Raw genomic sequence first — 13,158 nt, 5'->3', positions numbered from 1 at the left:
AATTTCAAGATAGAATTTCGAACCACAGTGGAAGAATTATTGCAGTGTAAGTGCTGAAATTATCATTTAATTGAAGTGCATATGTTATTATTCTTAACTTACGTCATATAATTAATATGACGTAAATTAATTTAATTAATAACGTTTAATTAAATTGCATTAAAATTTTGAATTATTATTGATATATAATTGATATAATATAATTCAAAATTAATTAAACATCTAATAAAATGTAGATTGATGTTTATAATTTTTTCCATTTTGAATGAAGATTCGATAGTACATTTTTCACGAACTTATGGGGGTTCTTTGAATGACGCAATAAACAGATTCTTCTATACAATGTCTTGAAAACATGTATGCGTCATACATAAAATTTCTAACAATTTTAAGGAGCAATGATTTATTATTTATAGCAAATGGATATTCATTTTCTTTTTATTTTAATACTTTTAGTGTTCAAAAATGTTCGTTGTTTGTCACCTTTGTCATCCCCACTATGCATGCTAACTTGAACTAAATTTCTTCAAGCTCACCATTTTCGTGCAGTAAGACAGCAATATTGTTTATATACGCAGTCAGATTATATGACCAATATATTATAGCAAATAAAATAAATAATCCTGGAAAAATAAATTTGCAATACGAATCGATCAGAATAGGATCGCAAAATTCTTTGTTATCCGTCTTCTTTTGTTTGACTTTCTCATCCGTCAAAGAAGTCGTCTGGTCTGAAATTTCAGGCCAGGCAGCTTTCTTCAGCTTTAAATCTGGATCGGCAAGTTGTAACGAATTCTTCTTTAGCTGAAAAAAATTAAAGGAAAAAAAAGCGGTGTCAACTGTTACGGAATAAAACGAATCTTATTGACAGTAATTTCTATTTTATTTAATTTAGGTGCTTCTCGTGAAATAATTTCTGCAGTTAGTGTTTTAGACACAGATATCAAAACTAATTTTTCCATATCTTTTATAATTCTTAATTATGTAATTCCATAAGTAATTCGCAACAGAGTCACATCTGCTAACAGATATTTTTTGGATTACAAAAATTTTTACAATTTAATATCCTCCTCAGAAAAAAAAAAGTACACCTTTACAAAATTTTGATTATACCCGTTCTTACATGAGTTGCTAAAACATGGGCAGACTACAAAAGATAAAGATATTCTTGATATATTTAAAAGAAGAATTTTAAGAAGCATATTTAGAGAAATTAAGGGTGATAATTATTGAAGAAGAAGAATCATCTTGGAAATTTACAAACTATTTTTAAAAAAATATTATTAAAATTATAGCAATATAAGGAAATTTACAGTTTATTAAAGAAAACTATCCATTTTAAAATTAAATAAAATCCTTTTAAAATCAAGAAGAAAATATAACTAATACCAAAAAATTCTTATTGATACACTTGCTTCATGATAATAGAAACTGCCTTCTTAAAACTAATATATTTCATTGATACCATGACAGATTGACATCAATTTTAGTTTCTTTTTCTCAGTAACGTAGCGCCACCGTCTATGGAAAATGCAATGATCGAAGTTAATTTTAATATTTTATAAGAGTGAGATACCTTTTCTCCTGCATGATCTAATAGTTCTAAAATTTTATAACCTTTCTTCCCAGTATGACGACGCCAATCTTTAAAAAAAATACGATGATAGAAATTAATCTTAATGTTCATAGGTGTAAGATCTCTTATCTCCTACATGAATTAACTTTTCTGAAAATCACATTATATTTGCATAATATTTAAAAAAAGTGTCTTCGGAATTAACTCAATCTCGACGAATCAATATATAACAAAATCTGACTTTGAAATCAATAATTCAATGAGATTGATTTGATAATTCTCTGATTTCAAATCAATACTTTGATTTTTAGCTGCATATGTTGCATATCATTTCTAAAAGAATCAGAAATGTTTTCTAAACTGTTCTATCTTCCACCACCAGATATGGGGTTTATTGACAGAGCACCCGATCTTATAGATCACAATCTCCGACGCCTAACCTTTAATTAATTCAAACCTTGTTTCTATTGATTTTACCTTATGATCTTAAATATTAACAATTATTTACTTCTATCCGATCAAGATTATACGAATTTAGAAAAATAGAATTATTGAAATATAGTTGTAACTATTAAAATTAAACAATAGTTGTGATATGTTTATTAATAGACAAAAATAGGTGTGACTTTCAAAAATACTGGGCATGAAATTTCAACCACAGACAAAAATTTCTTTCCAAGAAGTTGTTATTTCTCTCTTTTTTTCCGTTATAATAAATCAGCTAAATAATTTTAAAACGCTTCAGCTGCTTCAAAAAAAAAAATAATAAAATAAAAAAAAAATGTTTACCTGATCTTGGGATTGCGCAAAAATATTAAAACACACTGCAAATTCCACTAATGTAGAGAAAACCATGAAGATACAAACGAAGAGCCAGATATCCATTGCTGTCACATAACTAACTGGCGGGAGATTTCTTTTGTATTGTTGTACCTGCACAAACAACATAGATATATTCGATTGTTATAATTTCCATGCATTGATACTGGAGAATAAAATGATAAATAAACAAAGTAAGAAAAAAATGGATAAAATTGGATATGTATAGATTTTTTTGGTAAACCAGTGGGAGGAACTTCTCCGAAATGTTTCTACATACTCTCCAATAAAGATCTTCTTCCCCTTCCTTCGTGTAAAATTGGGTAACTTTGAGTAAAGCCGCGAATTCTTTCTTGCATGGCACTGGCGAAAATTATTTAAGAAATATAGATCTCTAACAAAAATCTAGAATTTTTACTACATTTGTCAGGGAATATGGATTTTGGAGATTTGTTTTTGTTTGTTTGATCAATTGCAACCAAAATTTGACAGGAAACTATAGATTCATTTATAAGATAGCATACTAATTTTATTGACTCAATTCATTGCATTCATCAGTTACTGCGTTTACGTGCGTGCAAAAGTATGTAGCAACAGATAATCAATCTTTTGACAAATTTGGCTCAAAACTTGATCAGAATCTATATTTCGAATACAACGTTTTATTTATCTGGCTTTTTACATTTGAAGTCATCGAGTGCATTTGTAATTGACTAGCGAAACAAAAAAACAAACAAACAAACAAAAAAAAAACTTCCTTTGAATGGAGTTTGTTCAAAATTTGAAAGAAATCTACAAATCTGGTTACCATGCATTTTGGTATTTTAATATTTATATAATATATTTTTGGACCTTATATTTTCTTTCATAAAGATATATGCAATCAATGTTGCAATATGAAAGAATATTTAAGCTTTTAATTTATAATTCATATTACTTTTTCGTAATTCATATTCATATTACTTTTTCATATTATTCATTATGTATATATATTAAATATTCATATTACTCAATATATAATTCATATTACTTTTCCTTTACATACGTTTCGTAGAATGTGTTATAATCATTAATAAATTTGTACATGAGGTTTTGACGTATCACCACATTTTTGACCTCTCTTAACCCGAAAGACACATTTTTGAAACTGTGCCTGTCAGCTTGCCAGTGAATATAATTACTCAAAAGCGTTTTAAGTTATATAAATTTTTGTTATATGATCACTACTCAAAATATGCAGATTTATCACATTTTGAACAAAATCCATTCAGAGAAAGTTAGTCAGTCTGGTTATCCGATTATAAGTTAAGAGATAATTAAGAAGCAAAGAGAACTAAATGTTTAAATTTGGTATATATTGATTTAACATCTAAAGTGTAATTTTTCATCGAATTTGGAACAGCATACTTCAAGGGATTGACTGTCTGTCGGTCTGTATTTTTTCATGCATGTATAAGATATAACAAACAATATGCAAATTCTATGATTTAGTTATGAAATCTGGGATATGATCTTGTAACTATAATTGCAGTTCTATGTCTAAATTTAATTTCAATCGTTCTGCAGAAATGCGTTTAATATACATATTCGGTTTTCATATACATATTGTGTCGCCAATAATCTCATGTTATTTGGTTCTTCCATAAAAATAGTTTGACAACGGTTAATAATACACATGCAATGGTTTACTTTATCAAGAAGTACGCAACTCTTACATACATAATTCTAAAAACAAAAAATCTGAACACTCTTGCCGCTCACGGTCTTGAACAAGATCCAAAATTTTAAGTGCAAGATGAAGAGTTGGATAACACTTTTATTATAGAGGAGACAAAAAAGTTTCTCGAAGATAATTCCTACTGGTTTTTACTAATTGTAAATAAAAACTTATGTAACGCTTTTCAATACAGTATCATTTCTAGGCCTACCATTTGGCTTATGATGGATGTTTTGGCTTATCCACTTGTGTTCTGGAAGAAGTAAATTTAACATTCGGAACGATTTTTTAAATTTTTACTTTTAATTTATCATAAATTAAGAACAATTCTGTCTTTTTTTTCGTTGAGAAGTTCAGAAAAGATTATGCAGAACAAATTTCTAAATTATTCATATTATTATCCGTAGATAGATACTTATTTAATTGTGACATTTTTTTACCGGTATTTTGACAATTTTTTTAAAAAAAAATTTTTATTATTATTATTTTCAAGAATGTTTCTTATAGTTGCTAGGAAATTTCAACCTTTCCAATTTTTTTTTTTGCAATTATTTAATCGCATTTTTTTAATAGTTGAATAATATAATTCCATTGTTAAAGTTTATGTTCGTTCTTTTTCATTCTCTTTAACTATGTCGGGATAAAATTCTACTTTCTTATTTTATTATACAAATTCTGTAATTAATCTAAACAAAAAGTCGTCTAAGATATTAAATATTATATTCCGATATGCTAAATTATCATACATGTTATTTTATAGCACTTCTCAAACCACATAACAGGCACTTGTATGTTCTTATCTATTACAAATGAAATGTGGTTCAATTTTAATGTCTCAGTCTGAATATACTGAGTTAAATTAAAGCGTCGAGTAAAAGAACATGGAGTTAAAACTTATATGCCGATAAAAATTGGACTTGTCATGTGACTGTGACCATCGCATAACATACCTTCATTGGAGAAGTTCAGTCATACAACGAACAAAACAGTTGTTAAGTTAATAAGGTTAAGTGATAATATAAGAGGTTTTATATGTGTAAGTTAGAGATCATACTTTGTTGAGGGAATCAAAACAATTGAGCTGTGCATAAGACTTAGTTGAAAATAAACAAATAATATTCCCAGCAAACTAGAAGGTAGTAAAAGGCAGAAGTTATAAACATTATTGAATCTCTAATTCATTTTTTCATCTTTACTACCAGATGGCGCCACATGTATGGGATAATAAAAATTATAAAAATGCAAAAGTAATTAAGTTTTGCATTTTTTTAATAGTGCTTTGCACATAAAAACAAATAAATGCTCAAAGTTCATTAAGAAATAAGTAAAAATCGGTGATAAAAATTGTTCTTGCAAGCACAAACCGAATAAATTAGAGAATAATCAAAATATTTACCGATCATCAAACGTTTGCGTGATTTTAGCGAAATAGGTATAATGTATTCAACATTCTCAATAAAGATTAGTGCTGGATTCTCTTCAGCTTTTATATTAGTAATTATTGTGTGCTGGTGTTTACTGAAAAAAATGATTCATTTTCATGCTCGTTCTCTATTCGATTTTTATTCCTTCTTATGTTTTACACAGCTTGAGAATAATAACATAGTAGAAAGTTTGACTTCAAGCCAGCCGATACTTTTTTCTCATATTCCATTACTGGAACTAATTTAGTTTTCATACGAATGTTAATTCTATCGATATTCAAAGAGAAGGCTTAAAATTTATCTGAAGTATAATAAAATCATAAGCAATGTGAATCGATATTTAACTATGCTACTTAAATTTAGATAAATGGAATTGGCGGGAATAATTGCTTTGGGTAAATATTTATGAAGTGAAATCTATAGCTATTAGTTGCTATTAGGAAAATAGGGGCTGTTTGTCATACATGGTCTTCGACATTTGTGAAGTTCACAACGAATGGTAAAGGAATGAATTAAGCAAGTTGTAATTATAAAAAAAGGAAATGGAGTAAATAGAATCCACATCTTTCTTTTTGAAGTAAAATTAAGTGTAAAGCATGATTTTTTTTTTGCGACTGGTTTGGTTTAGTTAAATTAACGTCCCCTTTGAAGCAACACTTGCGCTATTTTGGGATGGACCTCGTATTTTGAACTGCAGTCAGATGACGAGGATGACGCCGGAGCTGGCACCCCCCTCTCCACACCACACCGGCAGGAGGACGTTTGGTCAGGACGGATTTAACTTGCAACTGACCGTCTTACACGACGGTTCTTCGGTGGAATCGTGTCTCGAACCTGAAATCCTCCGGTTCCGAAGTGGAGACCTTACCACCGGACCACCGCGGCCCCCTTTTTTTTTTTTTTTTTTTTTTTTTTTTTTTGCGATGTTAGCAAGTTAAGTTTTAACATTTTCACAAACTTGGAAATGTTTTTCAATAATTTTCAGTTTTATTAATCAGACAAGAATCTCCATCTCTTTTCTTCAAATAGGAGAATGTATGTATGTATGAGTGTAATGATACGCTACAAAGCAACTTATTTGACCTAAAGTAACCAAATTTTGTACTAACGTACTTTGGAGAATAGGAATGTCAGTACGCGTTTTCAACAATCTTTTTTTTTTAATTTTTATTAATTCAAAATTAAGCGAGATTTTGACGTTTTCCAGGATAATTTCCAAAAATATTATTGAGGGAAAAAAATAACTTTTAGAACCGTTATAATATTTAAAAAATTATTGTTTTCATGATACTAATCTTATATCTACAAATGCTTTCCATATTATAGTAAATTTTTATATACTCTCTCACAAAATTTGCAGCAACAGTTTTTATAGTTGAAATGGCAATGAAATTGCTTCTATTATTTCACCAAATATTTAATGGCGGGATTAGAACGAGTTAAAACTTGATTTAGCCCTTTAAAGACTAGTGGTGGGAAAACGAAGTCAGTCGCAGAGTGTCGCCATCGGTTCACGCACATTTTAACAGTTAAGCCTAATTTTTTTAAAAAAATCCTATAAAATCAGTATTTTTATATAATGAATTTTTATATAATTTATTAATCTCGGAATCACTTCCATTCATAATTTTACATATTTCATTCTCAGTTAGATACATCGGTCTCTTAGCCATGGCTAAAGAAATCAACTGAATATAACAACACTATAGCAAAACATCTGCAAAATACGTCTAGAAATATTTCATTCTCAGTCCCTGTACTAGTCAAGAGAATGCACATTCCCCTATTGTTTTAACAAAAAAAAGCAATACGATAAACAGGATCGCTAAAATCCCTTTAACTCCCATGTGCACTTTTAAAGAATTGTGATCCAAAGTTTGTTCAGTAAAATCCAGAAGCATAGAACAAAAACTGATGCCCATTCAAATTACTCGACCTTTATGAAGGTCGTTTAGCGCCATCTAGTGGCATTTAAAAATTCAAATAAGTCATTCTGTTTCCAAAATATGCTTACGCGGCCTACCATGTTAATCGGGCTTAGTGAGAGTGGAATTATTACTTTGTGCCTGAAGGATGTTGGTTAATCAGGGTTCCCCCGTACCCAGCTGCCCGATTAAATCTGAATAACGATCATCGCAATAAAATGGGGATGCTCGCTAAATGTCATTACCTGCCATGATAAAAACAAGGCAACTCGACTCCACAGCTTTCATATACTCATCTGGGAAGCAAGAACTAACAAGAAGTTTTCCTTTTAGAATCTTCCTATCTGGGAAACAATAACTATACTAGAACTTTTCCTTCTAGAATCTTCAAATCTGGGAAGCAACAACCATACCAGAAGTTTCTCTTCCAGATTCTTCCCATCTGGGAAGCAATAACCATACCAGAAGTTTCTCCTCCAGAAATTCCCCATCTAGGAAGCAATAACCATATCAGAAATTTCTCTTTCAGAAACTTCCCATCTCGGAAGCAATAACCATTCCAGATATTTCCCTTCTTCAAATCTAAGATGCTCCTAGCCTTTTGGTATTGAACTCCTAACAGAAGTGATATTTATTAATCATTATGTATAATTGTTAAGCTTTTGGCACTACATCAAACATATGATAATCTCTTTTAATGAAAAAGGAAATATGAAGAATTTAAAGAATAGCTTTTGATCACCTGAGTACAGAGCGTCAAGAGGGACGTGACACTCAGAGCCACTCTGGCAGGTATCGAATCCAAACGCATCCAAAATGTAGCCCAACTCATGGCTACAATCAAAGCAGATGGGACATAAATATTAATGATGCTGCTCACAATCCGCCGGACGAAGGTAAAGTTGACCAATAGATACGTGAATCTGTCTGAAAAATAAACAGATCCATGATGTCGAGTGCTCTTTGCACACGTATAAATAAAATAATTCTTTCTAAAAAATGTAATCCAAAATAACTTAATCCACATTAACACTGAGAATGTAAAACGTTATTGTTACTTTAATTTTTATTTTAATACAAATACTCAGCGAGAAATTCTGTTCTTGACAAAATTAGCATAATTACGTTAAAACTCATCAGTATCATACACAAAAAGACGGAAAATTAACTTTAATATTAAGTCATGCTCAAAGAGTGAGTTTCGTAACTTTCAAAGTTATTAATTCAGTTCGACAAAAAGATCCATTGCGTTTGGTCCAAACATAGTACATTTTGTTTCTGATATTGATAAAATTGCCCTTCTTTCGCCAGCTATGGTGATAATCGATACAAAATCATAGAGTTATCTTGAAATGACTGTTCAAAATCATGAGGATTGATCCAAATTAACTCTGCAGTTTTTTCCAAATTAAGTCATTAATATGTCTAAACCATTTAAATTTAACTTTGAGAAGTTAGTTAAAGTTATAATATGTCTTTCCCTCCACTGATAAACACACTCACATTTTTTATCTACCCTCAGTCCTTTTGCTTTGGTTTTATTTCTACTTATTTATAAACTTGAGCAGAAAGGCTATTCTTTCTTGTCAAATAAAAGACATACTATGAATTTCAATTATCTATCAAATGTCCATCTACCTACTCTATGACGCTTTCATATATATTTTCATATATACTAGTTTAAGATGGTTAAGAATCACTTTCAAAACTTCAAGAATGTGGCATAGCGAAATGTTCAGGACTAGCTCGATGGTAGATGTTCAGGATATAAATGTAATTTTATCACTTATAGTCATCATTAGCGCGGAATATGACATTATACTTCGTTCCATCATCATATTCCATTTGAAAAAATGATGCAAGAGCACCTATGTTTTGTGCCAATGGCACTCCAAAAGACTGGACCCCGGAACATCTATACTTCCGTTGCCATCTCGTTCGCTGTGCATTATTTCAAAGGCTTCTATTCTGGTTTGAAGAAAAAAGAAATATTTAAAATAGATCTACTTCAGCTGTGAAGAAATTTCCTAACATTTTTCAATATTGAAAATATTGATTTGGTTTAATAATTTGTGGATTGTTTTGAAATATTCATTTTTGTAGCTATGTCATTTAATCACCAGTGAATTAAAAATTCGGCAAAGGAATTTTCCCCCTAGATTCTTCCTTCAATGAAAGCGATTACTAAATCTATTAAATTTGAATTCCATCATATTTCAATATCGCTTCTTCAGTGAAGTGTTTTATTTCGACATTTCGAAGATTTTCGCTCTTATTTTTAAACCTGGCAATATATCTAAACACTAAAAGGAAGGTGGTGAGTATGTTTAGGAGTAATTTTTTTTTGTAAATAAGAGCTCGTTCGATTACCAAATAATTTTATAGTATAAAAATGCTTTAGGTAGGAAGACAACCTATTGTAGTGGTTCTCATGATAAAACTTCGGAAAATTTTCTTCAGTACTTTACAGATCATGATCCATAGAATCCAAAATAACCCTTCGTTCAAAAGTTTATATTATGTTATATGCGCATAACGCTTTGCCCATGTTATCTTGTGAACAGAATAACTAAAGTAATTTTGTTTGGATTTTGATTGGCATGGAATATATTGTTAGAAATGTAAAAAATCTTGGACGAATTCGTAAATGACCCATGTAGCTCAAAGAAGGTGGAAATGGGGGGGGGTGAAATTTTCATTTCGCTATAACTTTCTTAATATTGAAGATAGACAAATAAATCCTATTAACCGAATTAGCACCTTATTAAGACGAACAACTTTTGTATTTCAAATTTTTCGATAACTGCAATATCTTAGAAGTTAGGAGCTGAAAAATGATTTTCAAGCCCTGCGGTTTCTAACAATTTATGTTGCCAGATAGTAACTTAGTTATAAAGGAATCTACCTTTGTCTTCCAACTTGCCGAGAGGAATTTTTTTCTTTCAATAACTATTTCAATCAATACAGTTTCTTGATTTATGCCAGTTTAGAACATTTTAATTTTTGTTACTTTGGACTTGCTACCATTTTTTGTCTATCTTCCTAAGTCATCTTAAAAAATTGTTTTTATTTAAACCCCTATTTCAATAATGGCAATTGTAAGACTGCTTTAAATTTGAATGATACTCTTCCATCATTTTGACACAAGTTACTTGTTTTGATCTCGCTTTTTGAGTCTCCTCGGAAATATTGTATCTCAACACGTTTTTCAATCAAAATCAATTTCTAGAATTGAATCAGATTTAAACATCATTATATAATTTTAGACTTTTTACCTTTTTCCACCTCGTTTTCTGATCCTCCTTGAAAATATTCCTTCGTGATCGAGTGCAGCGTTGGCTCTCCAAGATAAAATTGTAGGGGCTCGATTTTTCTCAGCATCTCTAAGGGAGCCTCCATATAAGGACATGTTTCGTCCGAAAACCATTTAATTTCGGCTTCGGCATCTGTGGTTGTCACTAAGAATGTAAAATCAATTAGCAAAACCAGTATGAAATCAGCGGGAGTGTTTTCCAATATACTTTTTCACATAATTTGTATTTAACATCGCCATACAGGAGAAGAATCAAACCTGCAGTTTATAACACTTTCTGTTGAATGACAAGGTTCGAAATACGATACAGATCAAATAGGAAATTCGCATGGTGAATTTCGTTCCTCTAATTTTGCAGCAATTTTAAGATATCGCATTCATATGCAATCGAATAGGTCGATAAAAAAAACTATCAACGGATCTCATTTTTGAGCGGTTTTTGTCAGCTAGTTTTATAAATAAAACTAGCTGATCCAGCAAACATTGTTCTGCCATATAAATTATTTCTAGTGAATATTTTGGTTATTAATTAAAAAATAACGAATATATTGTAAGCGTTTGGGGATTGCATCTATGACAGAAAGAGGAATGGCGTGCTGTAAACGATGAAAAACAAAAAAACACAACCATTCATTTTCTCAATGCAATGTATTTCATTAACGTAACGAACATATACATTGTTTGATCTCTTAAAAGTTAAACGTATAGTGAAAAAAGTAATATACTATATTATTATCCTGAAGTATAAAAATGAAACAAAGAAAATCAATATTCATTTCGAAGAGCAATTGAGTGTATGATATTTTTTAACAATCCGTCTTTAGCCAACACAAATAAGCTCGATGGTTTGCCAATACTAGAACTTGCCACGTAAAATTGTCCGTGTGAAAAACATAGCGTGCCCAAATCTAAGCCGCAAATAGACATCGTTTGGTCTTGCGACTTATTGATTGTCATTGAAAATGCCAATCTAATTGGAAATCTAACGCATTTGAATTCAGTTGTCACGTCTGTGAGAATCATTAGAATTCGTGGCAGCAAAACAATTTCGGCTTGTAATTTGCCATTCAAAATGGTGGCTTCGATAACGTTTTTCATCAATTTCTTAATGACCAATCGCGTGCCAATGCACATCCGTGTTGGGTTCGAATTCCGAAGTAAAATAATAGGAGATCCAACTTTCAGTAGTAGAAGTTATCGTGACATGTCTGGCAAATCCAGTGAGTTCAAAAACTCTGCTGGATAATTTGCAGCTTCGTTAGCATCGCAAACTGTATCGATCGATTTGTATGATATCAAATCCTGGAAACGATTGCTGTATCTTGAAGTTTAAATCGTCGACGTCCCCATTTTTTGCTGCCAAAGTGGCTCTTTCTACCAGCCACGCATGATTTATGTATTTTGTGCGTACATGGGGAAATATGCGGTCAATGACAGCATTTTGCGAATCAACGATAGTGCAGAAATTAGTTGGCAATCTTATGCATCCAATATTTTCATAGACAGCAACTTTTCCATCGCCGATGTATAACAATTGGTCCGAGAATGTGTCAGCAGATGGATCTTGTAGCATTTGGACGCGCATGTTTATATTTAGCTGGTCTTGTTCAACATTACGCCACAGTGGCGATGATTTCAAGCAAGCGTTGATCTCATCAGCGTACGTTGAACGTGGAATGTCGGGATAGGAACACCCTAATTACCTAGCGTTATGAAATACATTTTACGACCTATTCTCATACCTACCAAATACACATAAAAATTTCATAAAAATCAGCCGAGCCGTGTCGGAGAAGTACGAACACAAACACTGTGACACGAGATTTTTATATATTAGATTTTTACTGTCCCAGCTCTATAGAATTTGATTTATCGTATTCACAAGTACACGAACAAATGACGTAGACTGGCAGATTTCCATTTAAAATTTATTTCAAAATTAAATACAAATCAACATATTTCGTATGAAGACTACATATCAAGTTTGATGCTCCATTTTCTCGTATTCGAAAATTCAAATTCGAGAATTTGAAGAATCGCCATGTTTTAGACCTCCCTGAGTTCGAAAAAAACATATTTGGAAAATGTCCGCCTGTCTGTCTGTATGCCTGTGACAAAGATAACCCAAAGAAGCTTTGAGCTAGATGGCTGAAATATGATATGCAGTCTTTACACCAAATTTTCAGATTTTTATCAAATTTCAGAGAAAGTTGGTCTGTCCGGCTGTTCGAATATAAGTTAACACGATAATTACAAAACTTTGAAAGCTAGATTGATAAAATTCGGTACACAAATTTAAAATCAATAGCATAGTGAGCGTTTGTTGAGTCAGCGACGAATTAGTTGGATCAGTCCAACGAAGCATAAGCATTGAGTGAAGTTCA

General features: G+C 31.1%; 1 protein-coding gene across 1 annotated transcript in view; it reads right to left on the bottom strand.

The window, feature by feature from the left end:
- Positions 1-268: 268 nt before the first annotated feature.
- The window catches only part of LOC129971822 (uncharacterized), a 47,214-nt gene continuing 34,324 nt past the window's right edge, over positions 269-13,158 (bottom strand). Inside the window, exons 6-9 of the mRNA XM_056085798.1 lie at positions 10,737-10,919; positions 8,204-8,388; positions 2,366-2,509; positions 269-804 (exon numbers count right to left, since the gene is read on the bottom strand). Coding sequence (XP_055941773.1) covers positions 517-804; positions 2,366-2,509; positions 8,204-8,388; positions 10,737-10,919 — 800 coding nt within the window. The 3' untranslated portion in view covers positions 269-516. The remainder of the gene's footprint in view (positions 805-2,365; positions 2,510-8,203; positions 8,389-10,736; positions 10,920-13,158) is intronic.

This window comes from Argiope bruennichi, chromosome 6 (assembly GCF_947563725.1).
Source record: "Argiope bruennichi chromosome 6, qqArgBrue1.1, whole genome shotgun sequence".
Lineage (NCBI taxonomy): Eukaryota > Metazoa > Arthropoda > Arachnida > Araneae > Araneidae > Argiope > Argiope bruennichi.
The sequence above is the reverse complement of the archived record's forward strand: the minus strand, read 5'-3'. Positions and strand labels throughout refer to the sequence as shown.